This window comes from Canis lupus, chromosome 36 (genome assembly GCF_011100685.1).
Source record: "Canis lupus familiaris isolate Mischka breed German Shepherd chromosome 36, alternate assembly UU_Cfam_GSD_1.0, whole genome shotgun sequence".
In the NCBI taxonomy this organism is placed as follows: Eukaryota; Metazoa; Chordata; class Mammalia; order Carnivora; family Canidae; genus Canis; species Canis lupus.
In genome coordinates, this window is record NC_049257.1 from 5,707,121 (window position 1) to 5,733,939 (window position 26,819).

The 26,819-nt window shown below is 37.8% G+C and overlaps 1 protein-coding gene across 9 annotated transcripts in view; it reads left to right on the forward strand.

The window, feature by feature from the left end:
• Nucleotides 1–471: 471 nt before the first annotated feature.
• The window catches only part of MARCHF7 (membrane associated ring-CH-type finger 7), a 51,741-nt gene continuing 25,393 nt past the window's right edge, over nt 472–26,819 (forward strand). For 4 of the 9 annotated variants that reach the window (XR_005384584.1, XR_005384583.1, XM_038584620.1 and 1 more), the window contains exons 1-2: nt 473–659; nt 18,174–18,338. Coding sequence is in view for 7 of the 9 variants with exons in the window: in XM_038584620.1 (XP_038440548.1) it covers nt 18,186–18,338 (153 nt within the window). In the remaining 2 variants the exon portion in view is untranslated. Of the gene's footprint in view, nt 660–1,010; nt 1,181–18,173; nt 18,339–21,220; nt 21,361–26,819 lie in introns of those variants that run through there. The other 5 variants (XM_038584624.1, XM_038584623.1, XM_038584619.1 and 2 more) reach the window with 4 other exon arrangements.

Sequence of the window (26,819 nt, forward strand, 5' to 3'; positions counted from 1 at the left end):
CGAGCATTCGCTGCGCCACTTACCAAGCGCAAAAAAAAAAAAAAAAAAAAAAAAGAAAGAAAAGAAAAAAAGAAAAAAGAGCAGGAGGTTTTTCCAGCAGAGGGTCCTGCAGGCTCGCGGGAGGGGGCAGACCCGCGCCGGGACTCGGGCGCCGGGGAGCGGCGGGGCTACATCCGAGCTCTCGGCAGCCGGGCGAGCGCGGCCGACCTGGGCCAGGCCTCCGACGCCCCGCGCCCGGCGCCCGCACCCTCGCCGGCCCCGCCGCCAGCCCGCCAGCCGACCAGCCGCCGCTGCTTACCGGTGGCGCTTCGCTGCCTCCCCGGGGCAGCCCTCCAACGGTTGCCGCAGCCAGAGCACCACCCCGCGGCGGGGTACGTCGAGCCCGCCCGCAGCTCTCGGGACCCGCAGCGCCGCCCCTCTCGCGAGAAGTCGGCGCAGCCCGTGAACTGGGGGGCGGGGCGGGGGCGGGAGGAGAAGAAGGGAGGGGCTTTCAACGGTGGCGGCCTGCTGTGCGCCGGCTCCGGGCGAGGGGCGGGCGCCATTGTGCTTCTCTGCGGACTGCTCGGCTCGGGTCAAGGCCCACCACCCCGAGGAGGAAGGCGGCGGGGCGGTCGTGGCGGGCAGGACGCGCCCCGTTCCGTGCCGGCGAGGGAGCAGGGGTAAGCAGCTGCGGCGCTCGGGCTTCTCCCTGTCGGGTCGGTTCTAGGCTAGGCCGCGTGGGGGAGGGGAGGCCGCGGAGGCCGCTGCCCGGGCCCGAGCCGGGCCCCTGCCGGCGGCCTGCGGTCTCGCGGCGGAGTTTGTGACGGGGAGAGGGGCGGACCGGTACGTCCTCCTCCTGGACGGGCGGTGGGCGAGGGGCAGGGGCCGGCCTCCTCTCGGAAGGTCAGGCGGACGCGGGCCCTGAGGGCAGGCGCGCGGGGGGCGGCCTCCGGGGCGGCCGGGCCTTGCCTGCCCCGGGGCGGCGCCGGCGATGGGCTCACTGCTCGCTCCGTCCCGTGAACGTCGTGCTGCCTTGGGAGTCGTTCGGTGCTGCGCGGAGCTGCGTGTAGGCCGACTGGAAGCAGTCGACGGCATGTGTGCGTTCGGGTGTACGTGAAACCGGCCTGTGGCGGAAGAGCTGAAGAGCTCGAGGGCACCGTCGGAGAGTGTCCCCTCGTTTTAATGGAGCTGCGTAGTGAAGGTGAACATCATGTACAAACAAGTACCACACAAAATACTACAATTATTATTTTTTCTACGTACACATGTAGATATTCTTAAATGGGGAAAATCTGTCCTGGTAATGGATTCGTCACGACTGGTGTCGCTCGGCACTACTGAGAGTCAAGGTGCTAACATGAAATGGAGTTTAGTAAGATCTCTTTTATTTTTTAAGGTTTGTAGGACTTTTTAGTTATTTTTTTGTAAATTTTTTTCAGACCTCCCTTTACTCTCTCCTTTCCGTCTAGAGCTAAGGTAAGGTCAAAAAACGAATTTTTATTTAAAAAACAAACAGCATACTTTTGTTAACAAGGCAAACCACATGGTGTAATTAGATTTTTTTTTTTTCCATGAGAATAAACATTTTGTTTCAGAAGTGGGGTCAGTACTTCATTTACAGCTCTACAGCTCTCTGTGAAAGCAGTGTTGTGGTGTATGAGGCATTTAAACTCAGAAGATCTGGGCTTGATTCTTAATTTTGGCATAATTTTTAACCCCTTCAGATTTCCTTAGAATCATAGCAGTTTTCCTAGAGTTGAGGTGAGGATTAAATTGGATGAGGGAGCCTGTAGTAGTCAATACCTAGGGGACAATAATGCTCTTGGATTGAATTTTTAATGGATATATACAATTGGAATTGATACCTAAAGTCCAATTGTTTATATTCTGGTCAGAATAACCTGAAAATTGTACTCAGCCTTTAATAGCCCCTCCTCCCCAATAATTGTTATATAAGTTCTATTTGTATGTTTTGTATATAAACATTTATATGCAAATGTTTTTAGGTAACAACTTTTTACAATTTTTCCCTTGCTCTGTATTATGCCACAGATGTAGGCATGTGGGGTATGTGTAATCTTGGCTTTTTTCCAAAGTTGCATGCAGGGTCAGATGTCTTGAATAAGAATGATTAAAAATGCCTACTTAAATACAGGTGATTATTCTCTGCCACACTGGCAAGAGAGCTTATTTTCCAAAGTAAAGCACAAAGATTTCCTTATATAGATGTGCATGTGTTCTACATGAAGATGTCAGATAATCACCTGAGAACATCATCCATGGCTCTCAGTGCAGCCAATTTTTATCGAGCTCCATATCCATTTCATACAACTCTTCATCTGGTGTATGTTCAAGAGTTGCCCATTATTAATATTTTAGAAAAATAGTGTAAAATTACCAACTTATGTAAAACATTTTTTGATAATTTGTAATTTGTTGTATTCTGGCTACTAGACTAGGGCTTCTTCATATTACAAGAATGAGCTTGACAAGCACCCGCCCTCCACAACTCACAGTTTAGTCATGAGACTAATGTATAAACAACTGCTGCTATTATCTCAGTCTAAGAACATAGTACTACTGTGGGAGCACAAAGGAGAGGGGTGTTTAATCTTTGGGGAAGTTTTTTTTTACAGGAACTATTGCTTGAACAGAGATGTGAAGATGACTAGGAGTTTGATAAAGAAACTGCAAAGTCATGGTATCGTATTTTGTTTCAGGAATGGACAATTTGTTCCCATAGCTGCAACAAATTGAATGGAAGGTGACATGAAAGACCTCTACTGTTTTAGAAAGTGCTCTATGCTGTTGGGAATGGAGAGCTATTGTATCCCTAAGCCCAATAAAAATGATTTTTAGGTTATCTTTACTGACGGCATCCTTCTGTTACTGCTGATAATTAAGTGCCAATAATAAAGAACAATGGGAAATGCATAAGTGGAATGCAGAGGGAAATGCTTGCATCAAACTATTTTTAACCAACAAATTAAACTTAACTAGTGAACGTTTTAACTCTTAAATAGCAGAATTAACACCTGATCACATTAGGATTATAATGTCAAAAGAGTAAGATTCTGAATTACTTGTAAGATCTGTTTGAATTCACTAAAGCAAAATTCTGTTATAGTCAAATAATTTATCTTCTCACAAATCATTTTATAGAAACTCTACCTTTAATACAGTTGCTAATAGTAAGATGAACCCAAGGTGGGTATAAAATTCTAATTTGAAAGTTGGCTCAGGTTTCATTTTCATTGATCTTAACTTTTCTATTCTGGTCTGAACTCATGTGATCAAAGCTGGTTTTTCTTGCTCTCAAATATGTTTCTCTGTGGCTCTACCAGTTAGACTACGTAAGTTGAACACCTGGTTTTGAAATCACCTACTGCTCTACACCCAGTTTTGTCAAAGCTTTAGAAGAGGCCAAATTTTGGACCTTAAAAGCTAGGTTCTCACCTTTTATTAGGATCATTGCACTGCAGTGTATTGTGTTTCTCACTTTCTCTAAAATGGTGTCCACTCTAAACGAAGATTGAAACTTCACATTTACAGATCAAAACTACTTCAAAGGAGAAGAGATTATTTATAAAGTAGTGTAAATTTAACATAATAGGCATATTTTCTCGTGAAGATGTTGAGCCTTTTTCTAATTATTTTTTAAAGCACGGGTAGATCTTTGTGTCTTAAATATCTGTCAGCTGAAACTCAGAGGCAGTTTTTAGAAAACTTAAAGAGTTTTGTGTTTTCTCTTGTGACCACATATAGGTTCCACATCTCACTATTGATCTTATTTCACTAGGATTAATAAAATACTAGCATTTCCCATTTATTATTTTTTTAGATTTTATTTATTCATAAGAGACACAGAGAGAGGCGGAGACATAGACAAAGGGAGAAGCAGGCTCCATGCAGGAAGCCCGATGTGGGACTCGATCCCAGGACTTCAGGATCACGCCTGGAGCCAAAGGCAGACGCTCAACCGCTAAGCCACCCAGGCATCGCAGCATTTCCCGTTTAAAAAAAATATTTTTTTTTTTCTCCCGGAAGCAGATTTTTATAGAAAAGGCTAAATACTTGGTATGGAATGGAATATTATATATAATGATGGAATTATAAGTATGTTTGCAATTCTGGAAGACTAGTGGCTACTGAAATACATAGGTATTTTGTGTGATAACTCTGGCCTTCATGCTCTGAATTTATTGGTAATTCACTAACTTCAACTCCCCTAGATACTTAAGACAAATTCTAAATTAGACCCTAAAACAGAATCGATTTTTCATAGAAACTGGGTACATAATAATTGTAGCAAAATTAAAATAGGATGAGTTATGAAGCATCACTCTTGCTGCATAGCAAACCACTTCAAAACCTAGTGGATTAAGATTATTGTTTACTAGTACAGTTCTGTGCACCTGTTGGGTCGTTCTGCTGGTTTTGCCAGGGTTCACTCATGTACTAGCATTTAGCTGTAGGATTTCTCAGACTGGAAGATCCAAGATGGTGTCATTCACAGGTCTGATAGTTGGTTTGGTTAACATTTAGGCTTTGCTTTATATGGCCTAATGGCATGGGGTTCTCAAGACAGCATTCCAAGAGAGTGAAAGTGGAAGTTGTAAGACTTCTTACAGCCTTGTAGATCGTATAATGTCACTTAACCCTGCATTCTCATAGTCAAAGTCAGTGTCACAAGACTGGCCCATATCCAAAGAATGGGGAAAGTAAGATTCTACTTCTAGCAACATCACAATGTAAAGAAATACGCATACTTGGTTGGGAGGGGTTTAAGTACAGACATTCTTAAAAATGTCATAATTGGGATTTGTTTTAAAATAGAGGATGCTAGAATAGACTGATAGGTTAGATGTTGATAATTGTTGGAGACTGTTGACCTGTACATGGAGGTTTACTGTCTCTATTGCGTGTTTGGAAATTTTTATAGTAAATTTTTTAAGGCATATTCTGGTAGTCTAAACATTTTGTGAGTGATTTTAACCTTATATTCTACATAATATTTACTAGAATTGTACTTTATTGTTTAATATTTATTACTTTCTTTTGTGTTACGTAGATATTAAAGAGGGTAGACCAGTAGTACTGCAATTTAGGGAATTACTCCTAGGAGTTCTTTATAGAATTTAAGGTATTTAAAAAAAAAAAAAAAACAAGTCTCTTCATTTGCAAATTATGTTTCTCTTAATTATAAAAGGAGCAAGTACATTAAGGAACTTTTGGAAAACTGAATATAAGGCAGAAAAAAACCCAACCATAAACAATAAAATGTTAATAATGTTTATTTTTCCCCAATATTTATACATATACTTCTACAAGCAAGGTATGTCTTTTTAGATGGTAATTATCCTCCTGTAATAAATCTGTATAACTTTAAAAATTCTTTTTACTATGTGTTAAAAGCAATTTTAAAAAAGATTTTATGTATTTTAGGGAGAGAGTGGGGGAGGAGCAGAGGGAGAGGGACAAGCAGACTTAATGCTAAATGCAGAGCCCAGTATGAGGCTCAGTCTCACAACCCCGAGATCATGACCCCAGCTGAAATCAGTGCTCAACCAACCGAGGCATCCAGGCACCCCAAGACAAATTTCAAGTAATGAAAAAACCAAGAGAATGTCTGCTAAGCTGACATTGAAATCAGCTTCAGAAATCACCATGAAATCTTTTAATGGTGATAGCATTGCTTAATAAGAGCAAGTATTTGCTGAATACATACTACATGCTAGCAAAGTTCACAGTATACCTTTGAAGTTGATATTATCCCCATTTTGTAGGCAAAGAAATTAAATACTAGAGAAACTAAGTCTAGCATCACCCCAAGTAAAGGACGGACTTCATAGTTTGCGTTCTTAACTATCATTTCTGTAAATAGAAATTGGCTCATGTGCTAAAAAATGAGCAATGCTTAATTTATCTTGCCTGGCCTCAGTTTCATATTTATTTTCATCTTTATTGACTTAAATTAATTAATAAAAGGGAAAGTCTTAGGGGTGAGCCATAAAACTATTTGTTAATATAGATGGGCCTGCGGTCTTGTTAGTCTTGTTACTTGGTTTATGACTGTTAGGAGATTCATGACAGATTGTGAACAAGACCGTTACAGTAATGGAACAGAGTGAGAGTCTAGGGGCAGTCAGTTAAGCGTCTGCCTTCTGCTGGGGTCATGATCCCAGGGTCCTGGGATTGAGCTCCCTGCTCAATGGGGAGCCTGCTTCTCCCTCTCCTCCCTGCTTGAGCTCTCTCTTGCTATTGTGCATGCTCTCTCACTCTCTCTCCCTTAAATTTTTTTAAATGAACAGAGTGGTCTAGAGAGTGATGGGAAAGGATACATGTTATTTGAACTCTTTATAAGCAGAATCAGTGAAAACTTTAACACGCTATCATTTCTCTGACCTTAGGAACTAATGAGCTTTCCAAGTTTGATAACTAAAAATCCAAGTCATACTTGGTAAACAATTTATGGTAATGCTCAAAGAAAGTTTTACTGTTAGCTAGAAAATGGGTAGAATTCCTTTTTTCTTAAGTGTTTTCCTATATGGCCTGAAGCTTTACAGTTTTCTTTTCCATAGCGCCCCTAAATTCTACTCATCAGGCATAACCAGTGGAGGAACAGCACTTAGGCTGACCATATAGAAAGTATAGTGAAATCAGAAGGCCAGGAAGTAACATACATGTATGGGGAAAAGTATATAGATCAGTGTAAGTGGTTGAAAATCTGTTATCACCTAGGCTGCTCTCCTGTGTTTTCAAAACTATTTCCACCATGCTTCTAAGCCTCTTCTGTGTACTTCAGACTAATTTCTTTAAAACTCATCTTGGGCTTTTTTGTCTTCTATTCTAAATTCCCTGCAAGAAAAAAAAAAGGTTTTTAATAGGTATTCTGAATTATTTCCCCCCACCCTCCAAAGAATTCTTTTCTACTTGATGTATTTAATCTGCCTTCTCTATCCATTTCTTTAGGCCCTCATTAATTTGCCTTGGAGCTGGTTTGTTTTTTCCTTAACTTGTCCTTAGTTGAGGACAAACTTGGGAGAGTTTTGTTTTTAGCTGATGGTATTTCAAGATCTTTAGTAGTTTCTGAACCTGTAGCATTAGATTGTTGCCTATTATTCCACAAAGGTAGTAAAATTAATTACTAACTTTCAGCATTAAGAGAAATGCAGGAAGATGTAAGTGCATCTATTATTATTAGGCAAAACTGGATAAAGTTTTGTTGAACTACTAATTGTTTTATCTTTGAAAGCTCTGTCAGGAACATAATTTCTGGGGTCCTAAGGTAGGAGAATATACAAATTACTGGTGGTGAAAAGCTTCAAAACCATTGACTATGGTTAAAGGACAAACACCTGAGCAGTGGACACAAGATTGCCTTTGTCATATAGGGCTAATCTATTTTTATATATTTATTCCCTTCAGAGATCTTTGTTCCTCTCTCCCCTTCCAGATCTTCAACTTCACTCTGACACTCAAATTATTTTCTATTTTGTAGTTCTTCAACATGCTTTAGCATTTTTATGGCTTCTTGTCTCTTTTTATTTTTCAAAGGTCAACTAAGATGTTACCTCCTTTGAAATCTTATTTGGAACTTTTGGCTATTCCCCAGTCAGTGCTCTCATGGCATTTTCAGATCTTTATTGTTTTTAAATGCAATTCTTGGAGTGGTGAGAGTATTTAATCTAGAAGTTGGCCTAATTGTTAATCTCTGGTAATTATTCCAGTCGGGCTTCCTGACTCTGATCCTTTGTCAGTGTTGAAAGAATTTCAGCCAGTATCTCCTCAATTTTTTTCTCTGCCCTGGTCATTTGTAGACTTCTTTACTTCTCTATCAGTGTCTCTTAAACCCTCCATTCTATACTTACTGTCAACTGTTTTTCCATGCTTCATTTTGGACAATTTTCTTTTAGCCTATTTTCCCTAGTTCTTCAGTTTTGCTTGCTTTACTGTTAAATGCCTCAGTTTTCCACTTTGTTCACATTGGGGCCATGCTCATTTGGTTTCCTGACTCTCATAGCAATGGGTTAATTTTTTTTTTTTTTTTAAAGATTTTATTCATTCACGAGAGACACAGAGAGATAGAGGCAGAGACACAGGCAGAGGGAGAAGCAGGCTCCATGCAGGGAGCCTGACGTAGGACTCAATCCGGGGTCTCCAGGATCACAGCCTGGGCCAAAGACAGCGCTAAACCGCAGAGCCACCAGGGCTGCCCTTTCCTTGTGTTTTTTAGAGGTCTTGTAATTTTTGGTTAAATGGCCAAAATTGTAAGAAAAAAAAAAGTAGTGACTGAAATAATATTTAAGCTTGGATCTAGACGTACTCTACTTCAGTCAGACTGTTAGTGTGATAGTGGAATTGGTTTAGTCTGTAGTTGAGCCAGGCATTTTATTTTTATTTTTATTTTTATTTTTTTAATTAATGAGAGACACAGAGGAAGAGAGAGAGGCAGACGGAGAAGTAGGCTCTGGAGGGAGCCCAACGTGGGACTCCATCCTGGGTCTCCGGAATCAGGCCCTGGGCTGAAGGCGGCACTAAACCACTGAGCCATCTGGACCGCCCAAGCCAGGCTTGATCTTTATTATCACTTTAACTTCAGAGTTCCTCAGTGGTAGACTGCTACTATGTAATGTGAAGCCTGGGGTACTGGAGGATTTCTTTTAGTAGTATTCTACTAGCTTTAACTTCCCACAGGCCTTGTACATCTGTACCATAAAGAGATCTATCTATCTCTCTCTCTCTCTCTCTCTCTCTCTCTCTTTCTCTCAGGCTGTTGTAGCTCTCTCAGCAGTAGGCTGCCTTTTTTTCTTATTTAAAGCAAAGCTTATGGTAAAAGGGAGTGTTCTTAGTTCTGTATATCTTTCTCTAGTCTTAGGCAGGCTGTCTAAAACTAAGTCCTCAGAGGTGGGGTGGTCCCAAAAGTTCTGTTCTTCTCCCGGCCTCCTAGAGTCCAGAGTGCATGCAGACCCTTGCCATCTCCCCCCCTCCCCCTGCAAAAACAAAACAAAACAAAAAACTGATTTTTGCCTTGTATTGATGGAGGATCTTGGGCAGCAGGTTTTATAGCCCTTCTGCAATGGCCACAGACCTTTGCCTTGTATAGAGTCTGTGCTGGAAATGGGTTTCATACCTCCTTTCCTAGTCACAGCCAATCCCACCTTGTACTCCTGCAGGATCTGGGGCCTGGATGAGCTCCTTCAAGTTCTTTTCTTAAGCATAGACAGGCCCTGCATGGTCATACTACAGAGAATGAGACTTCATCTCTCTTATCTGTCCTCAGTCTTTCGTATGAGGCCTATGGAAAAGACTCACCTTGTGTTGAGGCGCCCCCAGAATTTCTAATCTGTCTTATTACACTAGCAAATATTTACCTTTAGATATTTAAAAATTTAATAAATTTTGGCTGTTTCTTACCAGCCTTTTTGGTGGCCACCTTTGTTTTTATTTTTTCTTTTGAGGGGCTTATCATTCTGTTGTTCATTTCATCTGTTTGCCTTGTAGTCTCAGCTCTGGTGTACTCAAGAAAAGTGATTTAATAGATTACCTGGCTCGCTGTTACTATGTTAGTTGGAGTGGTGTTCTCTTGTTTTCTATCTATGCATTCAGCAGAGAGGGAACATTGAAGCCCAATTTTGTTCAATTTGTCTTATTTTGCTTAAAAATATTGAAGCAGGGAAAAGTTGGGAGACTAGTAAAATCAGTATCCACATAACCATGCCCCATGCATGTCCTGCGCTGTGATTTCTTCTGCTGGACTCGTAAAGTGAAAATTTAAATTTTCTGGAAATTACAAATGTTCCCAGGGCAGGAGGGTCTTTTGTATTTTCATATCTCTTGGATTCCTAATTTCCCTTCATAAGTTGTGTATGTACTTATTTTTATTCCACTCCCTCTTCTGAAATACGAGTTTAGGAAATAGATTTTATTATTAATATTTCTAAAATTTAGCACCCTACCTGGTATACTGAAAGTACTCAGTAACTTTTAAAAGTTGAACTGCAACCAGGTTGTTTTGTTTTGTTTTTTTTAAGGTGGCAATTGGAAATTAGGTGGAAACAGGTTAGAATTCTGGGTGCTGGGGCAAAGAATTTTAGACTTCTTTTCTAGCAAGGTCCTATAAAAAAAAGTTTGGAAATGGAACCATTACAAGTAGAATGAAATACAAAAGACAAAAATATGTCCATTAATGATTTCACTTTAGACAGCCTAGCATGGTATTATAGAAACTTAATTTTGTTGGTTTACCCAGAGTAGCCCTGGTATCCAAGTAGTCTTGCTGAAAACATTGTAAAATTCAATTTTAATGTGTTTATATTCTAGTATAAGTTGTGAGATAGTTTTTTCAGTTTTATTTAACATGTCATGATGATGTCATGATGAGATCTTGATAATTTGCAGGCAACATTGGGCACAAAATTCGAGATTTTTACAAGTCAGTGATGAATTCCTTTGGGCTTTTTATCTGAACTGAGAGAAGGTTTAAGACAAGATTATTTCCACAGAAGAAATTTGAATTGTGTTGTTTATAGGTAGAAAACACCTTTTTTCCCCTAAAGATTCTTTATAATGTTCAGCAGATCACTGGAAAACATGAACTTGTTTTAAAGAGCTCTTCAGAGTTTCTGAGGAAGCCCAGCAGAATGAAATTATCTTTAAAATGTTAATTTTCCTAGTAACTAACAAGTCACAGGTTTATGAGAGTAACAGACCCCATAAATTGTGATGTTGGTAGGAATATCTATTTTCCATTCCTGTTGCTTTATGCCAGTCATTATTAAAATGCTTTAAAGTGAGGGAGGGTACACTTAACCAGAGTAAAGTCACAACTAATTAGGTAAACTAGCAGTTAATTATCTGATCCAGAGAATCTTCGCCCAAGCAACCCTCATTTCCAAAGTTGAAAAGTTCAATAAAGTAAAAACCTCAAGTATGGATCAAACGATTTTTATCGCTCATTTTCTTCTTTCTGCATTCAGGCCAAATCTGGAGAATGGAGAATCAGCCCTTTGCAGCTGTCAGTGCCTCAGCTTATTCAGATATGTTGATAAGGAATATGAGCACACTATTCAGGTGGACTCCTGATGCCTAGGACTTGCATGAGGCTTAAAGAGAGTATGAATTAAGCGTGCTGTGAAAATTTCATAGCAATCATGCATACTATGTACAACTAGCAGATAGTCATGTATCCCTTCTGTTCAAGCTCATGCTCCACAGTCCTCTGTGACTTCAAGTATTATAAAACCTAAGTTCAGGGGCCTCTGGGTTGCTCAGTTGGTTAAGCATCAAACTCTTGATTTTGGCTCAGGTCTTGGTCTTAGGTCATGAGATTCAGCCCTACATCAGGCCCACATGCTGGGCATGGAGGCTGCTTAAGATTCTTCCCTCCCCCCCCCCCCCCAATAAAATAAAAACACAAGTTCGGGATGGAATTATCAAGAATTTCAAGATGTCAGTAGTACAGCTTTCAGTCAAGTGCAGGGTCCTGTATATGTCACATGCCTATGAAGCCAGCCCTGGAGGTAATGTTTATCTAATTACCAAACAGCTGTCTAACTCAGGAATCAAACCTAAAGAAATACAGATTTAAAGACATACAGTGTTAGAAAAACGATTATTTTACTGACTATTGAGGTAAGATTGCACTTAATGAACTTTTTGTGCTGTATTCATAAAGTCTTGGTTAAAAATACTGAGCTTCAAATACATTTTTCTGATAGTTCTTGCTTATACCTTTCTTTTACAACACATACAACAATTTAAGTTAATGGTCATTTGTGTGGGGTTTTTTTTTTTTTTTTTTTTTTTTTAACTCTACCGGACCACAACGTCTTCATAGTCACTATCTCAGTGTTTGCATTCCATGTTGTCCTCTCACCTCATCCACTTGTTTAGTATTAGTTAATGTACCTTGCACACACTAAGCATCTAATAAGCTTGATGTCTCCATAGTACGATGCAAGTGGTCTGGAAGCAGTTTTTCAAGGACTGCGCATTTTATTTTTTTCTACAGTTTTTTGTACTTTTGACCTACAACTTATGCAACCAAATTATGTAAGTTTTCTGCTAACACCTACATTGTCAGAATTCAATCAATTTATATAGAGGAGTTGCCAAAAATAGTTTCATAGAATATAAATTCTGTATCTCAGAGGACTGTGCCTCTTTGCCTTCTCCCAAGAGGTTTGTTTTGAGCAGATTTCCTACTAGGTTAGTTTCATTCTGCAATTAAGTGCAAATAAAAGTTGAGTATAAATACAAAGTAAACTATAAGGTATGATGAAGAAGCATAATCAGGGGATCCCTGGGTGGCTCAGCAGTTTGGCGCCTGCCTTTGGCCCAGGGCGCAATCCTGGAGTCTCGGGATCGAGTCCCATGTCGGGCTCCCGGCATGGAGCCTGCTTCTCCCTCTGTGTCTCTGCCTCTCTCTCTATCGTGAATAAATAAATAAAATTAAAAAAAAAAAAACATAATCATTGTAGAACCATCTATAGGCCTATATCTCAAAAAAAATTTTGTCTCTCTGTTAATATCCTCATCACAAATACAGTCTCTTGTTTAGTTTTATATATATATTTATTATTATTATTATTATTATTATTATTATTATTAGAACAAACAGGGAGAAGAAGCAGACGCCCTGCTGAGCAGGGATCCTGACCTGGGGCTGGATCCAAGGACCCAGGATCATGACCTGAGCCAAAGGCAGACACTTAACCAACTAAACCATCCAGACTCCCCCTTGTTTATAATTTTTATAGTTGTCTTAATAAAATGATAAATCTGCAACTTCTTAAATCATTTGAGTTTTTACATATCAGTAACCATTGCTCTTCTCACTAATTGTGTATGCTTTCCATAAATGTCCTATTCATAATCATTTCTTTTTAATTGAATATTTTATATGAATATAGTTTAAATGTTTTATAAAAAGCTGAAGGTAGGGGCATCTGGATGGCTCATTGGTTTTGTGGCTGACTCTTGACTTTGGGTCAGGTCATGGGATTGAGCCCTGTGTCCAGCTCTCCACTCAGCAGGGAGTCTGCTTTGGGGTTCTCTTTCTTTCTGCCCCTGACCCCACCCACTTCTCTCTTTCTCTAAAATAAATAAATCTTTTAAAAAAAAAAGAAGGCTAGAAGATGGAAAAGATTTATGTTAGGCAACTGTATGCTTTACTATCCAAACTAGGCCACTTTTAAGAAACAAGCCAAGGCTATTAATAATTGTCCTGGGGTAATGAGCACGAATTAGGACTTTTCTGGAGATACTGGGCAACCAGGAGATATGATCATATTAATTTAAGAAGGAAAAGAGTAATCCTTTGCCCCACCCTTCATTCCCAATCCCTTTGCAAAGGCATTGACCCTCAACTTTTTAGCTGTTCTGGGATTCACCTTCACATTTCTAAAGAACATATTTATACTACTTCATGATTTTTAAGTATCATATCCATTTTCGTTATTCACCCTTGTCTTCATTGCCCCAGTCACTTCCATCCCACAGCATGTTTGTAGCAAAAAAAAAAAAAAAAAAATGTTTTTTAGAGATTTTATCCATTTATTCATGAGAGACACAGAGACAGAGGGAGGCAGAGACACAGGCAGAGGGGGAAGCAGGCTCCCCGCAGGAAGCCCGATGTGAGATTCAGTCCCTTCCACCACCACCACCCTGAGATCATACCCAGAGTCAAAGGCAGATGCTCAGCCACTGAGCCACCCAGGTGTCCCTGTAGCAAAAGTACTGATTCAATACCTTATGTTTCCCTTATAACTAAATATTTACCCAAGTTTCACCCCAAACACCCCATTTCTTGTACAATAACTTTTCCTAATGAAGAAAACGTAATTGCCATTCGTTCTTTGTACTTAGCAGTTTTTTCCCCAGTTGTGTTATGGTCTCTGCCATTTGCCATAATAGTTTTCATGTGACTTCCCCCTTAGAATTTTGCTTTCATTATCTGCAATCCTGGTCCAATCTGGATTAGTAGTTGTTCCCTAGGCTTTCTACATACTTTTGGAACTATTTCCTGGGTTCTATGTCTAGACTTTTCCTTTTTTAACTGTTTCCTGGGTTCCATGTCTGTTTCTTTCTTTACACTCCTGTTTTTCTAGGACATTGTCTTCATTTATCTTCCTATGATTTTTGTCTTGATTTATGATCTTTTTAAAAGATCTTGAATGAAAAAATAAATTAAAAGATCTTGAATGTCTGAAAATGTGTCCTGTTCACCTCACATTAAGTTGCTAAATTGGAATTCAAGGCTAAACATTTTTCTCAGTACTACAGGCATTGCTTCATTGTCTTGAGAGTTCTTAAAGTTGTAATTAAGAAGCCAATACAGGATCTTCTCTTCATTTTTGTTATAAAATTTCAAGATGAGAAATTGTGCTTAGTGTTGGTCTTTTTTTTTTTTTTTTTTCTTTCTTTGATCCTGCTGGGTATTCTGGATCCCTTTCAATGTGGAGATTTGTATCATTCAGTTCTTTTCTTTGGTAATTTTCTTCTTTCTTTATCAATCATGGCTGGAGTCAGATAATTCCCCTGGTTAATTCTCCTACTTTAAAGCTGTATTTTCTACTCCTGGGAGGTTTCCTCAATTTATTACTTATGCTTAGGTTGAATTTATTTCATTGTATCACAGTTTCTTAAAAATGTATCCCATTTTGAATGTCCATAAGCTCTCTATTATACTCGTTTCTTTTTCTTTTTTTTGTTTTAAGATTTTATTTATTCATGAGAGACAGAGAGAAAGAGCCAGAGACACAGGCAGAGAGGGAAGCAGGCTCCATGCAGGGAGCCCGATGTGAGACTCAATCCTGGGACTCTGGGATCATGCCCTGAGCCAAAGGCAGACGCTCAACCACTGAGCCACCCAGGCGTCCCCTACTCCAGTTTCTTTCTTAAGCATCCTATTTCATGAATGGATGTCTTTTGATCTCTTTGAGGGTAGTAGTTAGTTCTTTTCCCCAAATGTTCTTTAAGTTCTTTTTTTGTTGTTTTTTTTTCTGATCTTTTCATATTGGAGGACAGTCCATGATCCTTAACGTTTATCTGAAAGAAGCACTAAAACTGATTAGAAAGTCTTGGTGACTAGTAGACTTTGCTGTGGGGTGGGATATTCATGTGGCAAACTAGCTTGGTAATAGGGAGCAGTCCAAATGTCCAGAAATCTTCTGGTGTTTTATTTGGTGATCCAAGAATAAAATCCCTTAATTTTAAGGCAACATTGTAGAAATAGGACTAGGAAATAGATCTCAGGTCTCAACAGTGAGCCTATAGATATTGTTTTATTTTTTACACTTAACCCCTGCAGAGATGATTGTATACTTGAGTGGTATGGTTTACCTATGAAATCCTATAAATACCTTCCTTTTGGGAGAATGAAGCTAGGGGAAGAATTTGGCCTTTTACTGCTCATTTTTAACCCTATGCATCTTTTCTTTTTAAGGTATCCTCTATCTTCAGGTCTTGGTTCTTTTTAGTGTCCTAAGGCCAAATGCTTTGCTTCTAGTTTCGACCTCTTCCTAAGGGCCTAGGGTGTGGTTTTATTTTCTTTGCTTAATTATTGTGCCTTTCCTCCTCCTTTGGATTTTCCAAATATACATTGAAATCTCTTGCCTCCTTTGGCCCCCTTTAGATTCATTTACTGCTGTCTTATTATCAGGGTTTTGGCAAGAGGGGCAAAATAGATGCTTTAAGGATAATCTGTCAGTTTTTTAAAAATTTTATTATTTATTCATGAGAGATAGAGGCAGAGACCTAGGCAGAGGGAGAAGCAGGCTTCCTATGGGGAGCCTGATCAAGACCTGAGCCAAAGGCAGGTGCTCAACCACTGAGCCACCCAGGTGCCTCATCTGTCATGTTTTAACTGGAAGTTCAAAATTGACCTTTTGATCAACTTTCTTTGATTTAATCATATCTCAGTATAACTTACTTTAGTTTGTCATAAGTTGGATATTTTTAATGGAAGAATTTTAATTGATAATGCATCTGTTACATCTTTTTCACGTTTATTATGTAAGTCTTGCAATGTAGACCATATGTGTTGGTGTTTTTTCCTATCTTCATTCTCTTAACTGTTATTGCCTGATACCATGTATTTAAAGTAAATATTATGAACAAAAGAAATTTCTTTTGTAGTAACTTTTAAGGTAGAAAGTTGTGATTTATCCAAGTTGGCAAGTTAATAAGGTTATGCGCCAAAAATAGATTAGGTATTTTTACCTTAAATGTTAACATTTGAATTTTTTTATCCCCCCCCCCCCCATTTAAGGACAAGGGTGGAATGTGGGGGGTGGTAGAGACAGAGAGGGGGATTCCTTGACCAACCCAGAGCCTAAGGCAGGGCACCATCTCACAATCCTGAGATCATGACCTGACCAGAAATCAAGAGTTGGATGTCTAACAGAGCCACCCAAGTGCCCCTAAATTTGAACGTTTTAACAAAGCAAGTGTACCTTACCCAACTGGAATATCAAATAAGTGAAGTCCATCTGTTTGTAGTTGCTTTAATGCCAGTCCACTACCAGAACAAGAAGGGAACTTTTGACCTTTAAAGTAGGTAGGGAGAAGTTGAAGAGATTATTGTGATTTAAGTTTTTTGATACATAAAAGTAATGTCTTTATAGCAGCATTATTTGTAATAGCCTAAAATTGGAAACAGTTCGGGCAGCCCAGGTGGCTCAGCTGTTTAGTGCCGCCTTCAGCCCAGGGTGTGGTCCTGGAGACCTGGGATCGAGTCCCACGTCAGGCTCCCTGCATGAAATGGAGCCTGCTTCTCCCTCTGCCTGTGTCCGTGCCTCCTCTCTCTCTCTCTCTCTCTCTCTCTCTGTGTGTGTGTCTCGTGAATGAATAAATAAATAAAATCTTTAAAAAAAAAAATTGGAAACAGTTCAACATCCATCCACAGTAAAATGGGCAAATAAATTACACGTATTGATACAATGAAATTCCATTTAACCAATTAGAGTGAACTTACTACAGCAACATGCTACAATACAAATGAATCTCACAAATACAATATTGAGCAAATAAAACTAGACATAAAAGAGAATATGTTGTATGATTCCATTCATATACACAGGGATGTCCACCTCTGTCCAAAAGTAGAGCACTTCTGTGAAACTTTGTAAGCTGAAATTAGTGAAGAAGCAATTACCATTAGTTTGTATGGGAAAACTTCGGAGCATTCCCAGACGCAAAAAATAACCTCTCTCAGAGTTTTATGATACTGTATGCCACATCCTGCTAAGGGATGCACAATATACATCGAGATAAAGTACAGAAACTCATAGACACAGTTTAGAGTTTGGGCAGCTTGATGCTGAGATGATGAATGTAGTCCTGGGGAAGGAGATTGGTGTTGTCACTTGCTACTCAGGGTACATACTGCCTGGTATGATGGCTTGCTATGAAACAAATGCTGAATTCTGTTTTTTCACTTTTCACCACCTTTTTATAAAAGCAAAAGTTCTCTTTGGATTTCTTTTTGTTGGTGAAAGCAGGTACTAATGTAGGTCTTTTCTGGACTCTTGAAAAGTGGGAGATACCTGTATACTTAAAAGATTACATAATACATAAAACTATTGTGACTCTTGGTGTAGGTTGAAGAATGTTTAGTAATGAAAAATTATTCTCGCTTTGGAGAAAGGGAGATAGGAAAACAAATTATAGCATAAGATAGCGTGTCTTAAAAGTTTGTACAGAGCAGAAACACACAAAGAAAAATGGTTAGTTCCCTACCATTACTAGTAATTGAAGGGGGAACAAACGGAGTTTCTAGGTACATACAAAAGGCCCGTGAAAACATATTGTGATGGGAGGGTGTGCAAATAGTATAGTATAGTTAATGTTCATGATAATGAGTATTTAATAACTAAGAATAGCAGACAAAAACAGATTAGTGTTGGATTCCATAGAGAGACAAAATTCATGGAGGAAAAGAGCCCAGGCTTTGGAAACAACTTCAGTTCATCATCCCACTTTTACGAGTTTGCTTCATTTTATGGGCAGTGGGAAGCCTTTGATGGCCTTTAAACTTAGAGGGCTGTTGATAGTCTCATAATTCACCATGCCTGATATAGTTAATTTGCATGGTTAATTCTTGATTTGAACTAATGATTAAGGAGGATTCTTAAGAATGGAAGGTTTGTGTGTTTTCCCAAAGGCAATTAATCAAAATTTGCATTTCACAGGAAATCTCAAGAATGGAGTCTAAACCTTCAAGGATTCCAAGAAGAATTTCTGTTCAACCTTCTAGCTCTGTAAGTGCTAGAATGATGTCTGGAAGCAGAGGAAATAGTTTAAATGATACCTATCACTCAAGAGATTCTTCATTTAGACTGGATTCTGAATATCAGGTAACATCTTAATTTGGAATATATGTACACAGTCTTTTTGAAAATCCCTGGGGCCACTTGATTTTTAGATTTTAGGAAAGTAGTAACTGTAGTTAATAAGACCCTCAGCTGGATCTGAGGCTTCCTTTAATAAAACACATGAGTATATCTGCAGGAAAATGACTCTTCACACCAAGAAACAAAAATTCAGTATTTTCTGTCTTTGTGGACTTCAAAATTATGAAGGCAGCATTGTGGTCTGATATAAAATCATTATATACTGCAAAAAAAAAAAAAAAAACAAGAAAAATCATTATATACTGTACTTCAAAGACCTGGAAACTTATTTTAAAAACATATAAGTATTAGTTTAAGTATAAATTTGACTCAATGTGGATGACTTGGTCAGAGGATCAAAAACTGTACCCTTTCTTGAACATTATATGTATTCATCTGACTTCTCTGCATGTACACAAAGCAGCGGCGGAATAATGATTGTTAAGTGTTTTTCTTTAGTGTGGCTTCTAAATATTTTGCTTTTACTGGTGGGTGATTATAAAATTGACAAACTGTCTTTTGTGAAGATATATTACTAAGAATGTTTTAGATGAATTTTGGGGCTTTACTCATGGTTAATGAGTTTGCAGATTCATAATCTACATAAGCTACTCTTATGTAGTTAATTTTCCTTTGGATTGACAGCACTTGTTTTGAAATGGCTTCTTAGTGTTTTAAATATGATTGTAGTATAAAATATTATAAATCTCAGAAGGCATGATTTCTAGGTTTAATGCAATTCATATTGCTAATCTTTCAAATTTCAGTTTATTGTATGAATAATATGAATATATATATATAATATGAACAGCTAATGAAATCATATGTGGTGTGCAAAAGTCTGATGTTCAAGTAACTTGAATCAAAGAGAATCCTTTAGTGAAAATTTCCATTTAAGTATTTATAAATTTATATATCATGTGATATATGACAGAATCTCATTTTAAACTATTTCTACACCATAATCGTTTTATAAAATATTCAGAGGAAGACTAAACTAAAAATATTCTCTAAAATGCATATATTGCATATTTCCTCACTTTCTATGAACTACTTACTGAATCTCATTTTAAATATTGATTATGTATTTTTTTTACTCTGTTGCTAGACAAAAAGAACACTTGCTTGAGGTACAGAATCACATATTTGCATTCTGTAGAGAAGTTCTAAGTTAAATGAGTATGACTTATTAAGAGCACAGATTTTTTTTCTGTATTCATAAAAAATTTGTCTACAGTTCTTTTTCTAATTTTTTTGTATAGCTTACTAGTGAGGAACAGACTCTGAAACCAGACTGTACTTCTAGATTGGAGTCCTCTTCCACTACTTGCTAGCTGTATGCACCTGGGCGTGTTACTTTACACTTTTCTTTCTTATTTTCCATATCAGTCAGTCAAGTTAGATGAATTATTACACTGAATGAGAATAGTGCCTGCAACATGATAAACACTATATACATGTTAGCTGCTACATTTGTTTTTATTATCATTGTTATAGTTAATTATATTAGGTCCTAAAAGTCTTAGCTATATATATACAAAATTTACTGACATTCACTTGAAAATATAAGTATTTTCAAGACTATATTCATTCCATCATTTTATTAATGTCATAGATTACTCTGAAAGTCTGTTTTCATTGTAGAAGTTAAACAAATGCAAGCATAAAAAAGCGATTTGTGTCTTTTATTGATTCTTAAGATAAATCAGGGTTGGAGTTTTTCTTAATGTTTTCAGTTTCTTTAAATAGCATCTTATTTTTTTTAATGGATTATAGGAATATTTCCAATCTTAACTACTACTACCCTGCTCTTTAGTTTTGGTTTAGAAACTGAAACTTCTGTGTTCTTGCACAAATTATTTTATATCTGTGTTTCTTCTGTAAAGTGGTGGTAATAGTAACTTCTCAACGTGGTTATTATTAAAATTAATTGAAACAAATAACACACTAAAGCACTTAAAATGACTGTGCCTGGGACTTGGAGTTCAAATGTTTCCATTTATAATGATGAGGATTGTAATTGCTATTGTTACCATTATTTCCTGGCTTTATATTGGTTTAAGTAGATTATGTCCTTTAAGATATAGTGTATGTCATCAGGATATTTAAATAACATGTATTTTATATAATATTTTCAAATTTTATTCAAACTCAATTTGCCAACATATAGCACCCAGTGTTAATCTCATCGAGTGTCCTCCTTAATGCTCGTCACCCTGTCCCCCCACCTACATCCCCATCTGCAGCCAACCCATGGTTTCCCAGAGTTAGGAGACTCTCATGGTTTGTCTTCCTCTCTAATTTTTCCCCACTCGGTTCACCCCCTTCCCTTATGGTCCCTTTCACTATTTCTTATATTCCACATATGTGTGAAACCATATGATAATTGTCTTTCTCTATAATATTACTACTACTCACCAAATATATATTTAATGAATAAGACCTTTAAATATCAAAGGGAATCCTTTTTTTAACATTGCTGATGTTTTCTCACAATTGTTTGCAACATAACACTCCCCTTATCTCACTTAGTAAAGCTAAAGCTTGAGAAAGAAGGGTCAAGACTAGGCTTGTGATAAATCAATTTCAGTTAAGTTAAGGATTAAATAATAGGGAAATACCTTATATTTATATAGTGCTTAACATTTTATAGAACATTTTTTGCTTTTAATTTTAAATAGGTAATACTTGTGTCATAGATAAGGATCTGAAATCTGGAAGTAGTTTCCCCTAGTCACATGATGAATATATAGTGTACCTAAGGTCTAAGAATCCAAGACTTAGGGATAGCATTGTTTCTTTGGGAAAATATAGATTCTAAGTTCCAAACAATTGATTTTCTGAGGATCTTTTGGTTCTCAGCCATTTGTAAACTGGGATGCCTCTATTATTAACCTTGCTGATATTTCTGTTGCTTCATCTTGAAGTTTTTGTTGCAATTTGAATGGTTCAAATGTACCATGATCATCTTATCTCTTTGTTAACAGTAAGTAGAATTTTAAATATTTTTAAAAGAAAATTTAATTCCTTTAATTCATGTTGTTACAAGTGAAAATTTGAGAGCATTCTGTAAATATGTATTTATGTAAGTTTCATTTATTTATGTAAGTTACCATTTGCATACTATGTTATCTCAAGAATTAAAAGAACCAGTGGTCATTTTTTTTTTTTTAAGATTTATTCATGAGAGAGACGGAGACAGGGACAGAGACCTAGGCAGAGGGAGAAGCAGGCTCTCCCTGCGGGGAGACTGTTGAAGGACTCAACCCCAGGACCACAACCTGAGGCAAAGGCATCAGGTGCTCAACCACTGAGCCACCCAGGCGTCCCAGAACCAATGAACTTCAATACATGTTTGTCTAATAATACAAAGTTAGCTGCCAAGGAACTAAATAACATGCATGCATACAAATAAATACAAGTAGACAAGAAAATGAGAATAGTTTTTAAATGGAATCAGAAAAATAAATAAACAAAATGGAATCAGGACAAATAAAGTTAAAATATTGAGAGTAGGTCAAAGTTGTAACACTGATAGGCGTTTATAAGCCATGCATTCTTTTATTTTTTTTATTTTATTTTATTTTTTTTAAAGATTTATTCATTCAGAGAGAGAGAGAGAGAGGCAGAGACACAGGCAGAGGGAGAAGCAGGCCCCACGCAGGAAGCCTGATGCAGGGCTCGATCCCGGGTCTCCAGGATCACACCCCAGGCTGCAGGCGGCACCAAACCGCTGCGCCACCGGGGCTGCCCCCATGCATTGTTTTAGAGCTAAACATAGACTCTTGTTTTGGGCATCAGGAATGTCACAGGGAAATCGAATCAGCTCTGTAAGGTGTTTTGTTCATAAGGAAAAGAAATCAATTCCTCAAAGAAAGCATTGCTTGCCATTTGGGTCTGAAAGGGGATAGTGAATGATCTACTGGACATGGTCTTCAGTGTAGTATTCCTATTATTAGTATATTCCTAGTAGAAACTAGAAAATAAGACTTCAGATTAATGTGGTGGTGGATGCTGTAGCACACGAATATTTAGAAGAGGTCAGAGTTCCGTGTTGTTGCTTATGGCTAAGATAATTTTGGTCTGGAAAATTTTCGAGGCAGGAATTAGCAGTCCTCATAGTCATGGCATTGATCCATGGAATGAGCCAAAGAAGAATATTACATTCTGGACTTGTTTCTATTACTGTGTATTAAAGGATTTCCAAATGATTAAGCATTGTCCAGTAGATAGTATTGGTTGTATTTGCAGTCATTGTTAAGGTTCTTTAAGAATAGCTTTATTGAGATATCAGTCACATAACCATATGACTCACCCATTTAAAGTATACAGTTGGGCACCTGGGTGGCTCAGTTGGTTAAACATGCCTTTGGCTCAGGTCATGATCCTGAGGTCTTGAGTTTGAGCCCCACTTTAGGCTCTCTGCTCAATGGGGATCCTGCTTCTCCCTCTCCCTGCTACTCTACTTCTGTGTGCCAACACGCATGTACTCTCTGTCAAATAAAAAAACTCTTTAAAAAAATAAAATAAAACATACCGTTTGGTGTTTATTTTTAGTATATTCACAGAGTTGCGCAAATCATTGCTGCAGTGAATTTTAGAACCTTTTTATCATCTCAAGAAAAATCCCCAGATTCTTAAGCTATCACTGTACTGCGCCTCCATTTCAACACCAAGCAACCAGTAGTCTACTTTCTGTCTCTTTGTTTTTCTGTGTTGGACTTTTCATTGACGTGAGTAGAATCATACACTGTGGTCTTTTGTATTAGCTTTTTTTCACTTCGTATGCTTTCATGGTTCATCTGTGTTAATAGCATATATCAGTACCTCATTCCTTTTTATAGATGAACAATATTCCATTGAATTGGGTATACCTTTTATACCTGAATAATAGTCTGTTCTGTGGATATATCTTTTTGTTTATCCATTCATCTGCTGATAAGACATTTGTGTTTCTATCTTTTGGCTTTTATGAATAATGGTGCTATAAATACTCGTGCAGTTTTTATGCAAACTTATGTTTTCAGTTTCCTTGGGTTTATACCTAAGCATAAGATTTTTCAGTCATTTGCTATAACTCTGTGTTCAGTTTTTTGAGGAGCTGCCAGACTGTTTTCCAAACCAGCTGGACCAGTTCATATTCCTACCAGCAATTACAGGTGTTCTGATCTTGCCACATCCTTGCCTACACGTCTCATACATTTTGATTCTAGCCATCCTATCATGGGTGTGAAATGTCTCATTGCAGCTTTGATTTAGATTTCCTTGATGACTCATGATGTTGAACATCTTTTCATGTGCTAATCAGCTACTTTTTTAATTATGAAGAAATGTCTATTCAGATCTTTTGCTTATCTTTAAATTGGGCTCTTTGTTGCTTTATCACTGACTTGCAAACGATTCATTTTAAATTTCACTATTTTGTTACTAGTGTATGGGAAAGCATTTGACTTTTTAAATATTTTTTTAAAATATTATTTATTCATGAGAGGCAGAGGGAGAAGCAGGCTCCATATAAGGAGCCTGATGTGGGACTCGATCCCAGGTCTCCAGGATCAGGCCCTGGACTGAAGGCGGCACTAAACCGCTGAGCCACCCGGACTGCCCCGACTTTTTTAATATTAACCTTGTGTTCTGCAACCTTACTGTAACCCTACGAGGGACTATTTTGTTGGTCCTGTGAGATTTTCCACATAGAAGGTGTCCTCTGCAAATATAGTTTTATGTCTTACGCCCAATCTGAAAATTTTATTTCCTTTTCTTGCCTTATTGCATTACTTAGACTTCCAGTGCAGTGTTAGGAATGGAGTAAAGAAGAATCAGGTAAGCCCAAAGTTAGTGGAAGTATGGAAATTAAAAAGATCAGTATATAAGTAGAGACTAAAAAGACAATACAAAAGATAAGTGAAACTAAGACCTGATGTTTTTTCAAAAGCTAAACAAAGTAGACTAACCTTTAGCTGGGTTCACCAAGAGAAGAGGAGGATTCAAAATCAGAAGTGAAATAAATGATACCATAAAAAATAGGAAGGAACATAAGGAACTACAATGACCAATTATGCTCCTAAAACTGGACAACGTATAGAAATAGGTAAATTCCTGGTAACACACAACCCAGTAAGCCTGAATCATGAAGAAATAGAAAGTCTGAGCAGGCCAGAAATGAGTAAGAAGATTAAATGAATCAGTAATCAAAATCTCCCAACAAACAAAAGTCCAGGATCAGATCGTTTCACTTGTAAAAATTCTAACTTCTCAAACTTTCAAAAAAAACAAAAGGAGGTAACACTCCCAATTCATTTTATGGGGCCACCATTACTCTGATAACAAAACCAGATGTGGACACTACAAGAAAAGAAATTTATAGGACAGTTTCCCTGATGACATATGTACAAGTCCCAAATATGTAAAATCCTCAACAAAATATTAGCAAACCAACTTCAATAATAGGATTATATACCATGATGAATACAAGGATGGTTCAGCAATGAAGGATAAAAATCATGATCATCTCAACAGACGGAGAAAAAGCATTTGACAAAATTCAACATCTATTTATGGTAAAAACTCAGCAAAAGTATAGAGGGAACATACCTCAACATAGTAAAGACAGTACAGGACAAGCCTTTAGTGAACATCATACTCAGTGGTGAAAAACTGAAAGCTATTCCTCTAAGATCAAACTAAACAAAAGTCAAGGATGCCTATTCTTAACCACTTTTATTCAGCATAGCATTGCTAGCTCTAGCCAGTGTAGTTAGGTAAGAAAAAGAAAAGGCTTTCAAATGAGAAGAGAAAATGTAAAAACCGCCTCTCTTTTCCAGATAACATGATAATATTCATAAAAGCCCTAAAGATTCCACCAGATAATTGTTAGAACTGAATAAATTCTGAAGAGCTGTACTATATAAATTCAATATACAAAAATCAATTGCATTTCTGTAATTACTAGAAATTAAGAAAACAATCCTATTTGCAACTGCACCAAAAAATACTCATGGGATATTAATTAACCAAGGAGGTGAATGTTGTATACTTAAAAATATGAGACTTTGATAATGGAAAAAGTTGACGACACAGGTAAATGGAAAGCTGTTCTGTGCCTTTGGAAGAATTAATGTCGTTAAAATGTTCATTCTAGGGATCCCTGGGTGGCGCAGTGGTTTAGCGCCTGCCTTTGGCCCAGGGCGCGATCCTGGAGACCTGGGATCGAATCCCACGTCAGGCTCCCGGTGCATGGAGCCTGCTTCTCCCTCTGCCTGTGTCTCTGCCTCTCTCTCTCTCTCTCTGTGACTATCATAAATAAATAAAAATTAAAAAAAAAAAATGTTCATTCTACCCAAAATATTCTACAGATTTGGTGCATTTTCTACCAATATTCCAATGGCATTTTTCACAGACATATAACAAAACAGTCCTAAAATTTGGAATCTCAAAAGATCCCAATGGATAAAGCAATCTTGAGAAAGAAAAACAAAGATGGAGGCATCATGCTCCCTGATTTCAAACTATATTATCAAAACAGTATGATATTAGCACAAAAGCAGATACACAGATCAGTGGAGCACAGTAAAAGAGCCCAGAAATAACCTACACATATGTGGTCAGTTGACCACAGTAGAGGCAAGAATGTACAGTGTGGAACAGAGAGTCACTCTTCAGTAAATCGTCTTGGGAAAACTGGAAAGCCATTTTGTAAAAGAATGAAACTGGGCCACTGTCTTACACAATACACAAAATCAACTCAAAGGATTAAAGATTTTAACATATAGACTTAAAACCGTAAAACTCCTAGAAGAAAATATAGATGGTAAGATCCTTGACAGGGGTCTTCATAATAATTTTTTGGATTTCACATCAAAAGCAAAGGCAGTCAAAACAATAGTAAACAAGTGGACTGCATCAAAACTAAAAAGCTTCTGCATAGCAAAGGAAATTGTCAAAACAAATGATAAGGCACCCTGCAAAATAGGAGAAAGTATGTGGAAAAAAAAAAAAAGGAGAAAGTATGTGCAAATCATATACCTGATAAGGGTTAATCTCAAATAAATATTCATACAACTATGTAGCAAAAACAAAAATTTTTTTTTTTTTTAATGTGCAGGAAGGTGGTACCTGGGTGGCTTAAACATCTGACTCTTGATTTTCCTCTCTGGTCATGATCTCAAGGTCATGAGGTCAAGCCATTATGTTGGGTTCTAAGCTTAGCAGGGAGGCTGCTGGAGAGTTTTTCCCCTCCTCCTCTCCCCCATAAATAAGTAAATCTTTAAAAAGTAATATATATCTTTATAAAATGGGCAGAGGATCTAAATGGACATTTTTCCAGAGAAGACATTAACGGCTAATAGGTATATCAAGAGGTGTTCAGTGTCACTAATCAGGGAAGACCTCACACCTGTTAGAACCTCACACCTGTTAGAATTGCTGTCAAAAGAAAGAAATAGC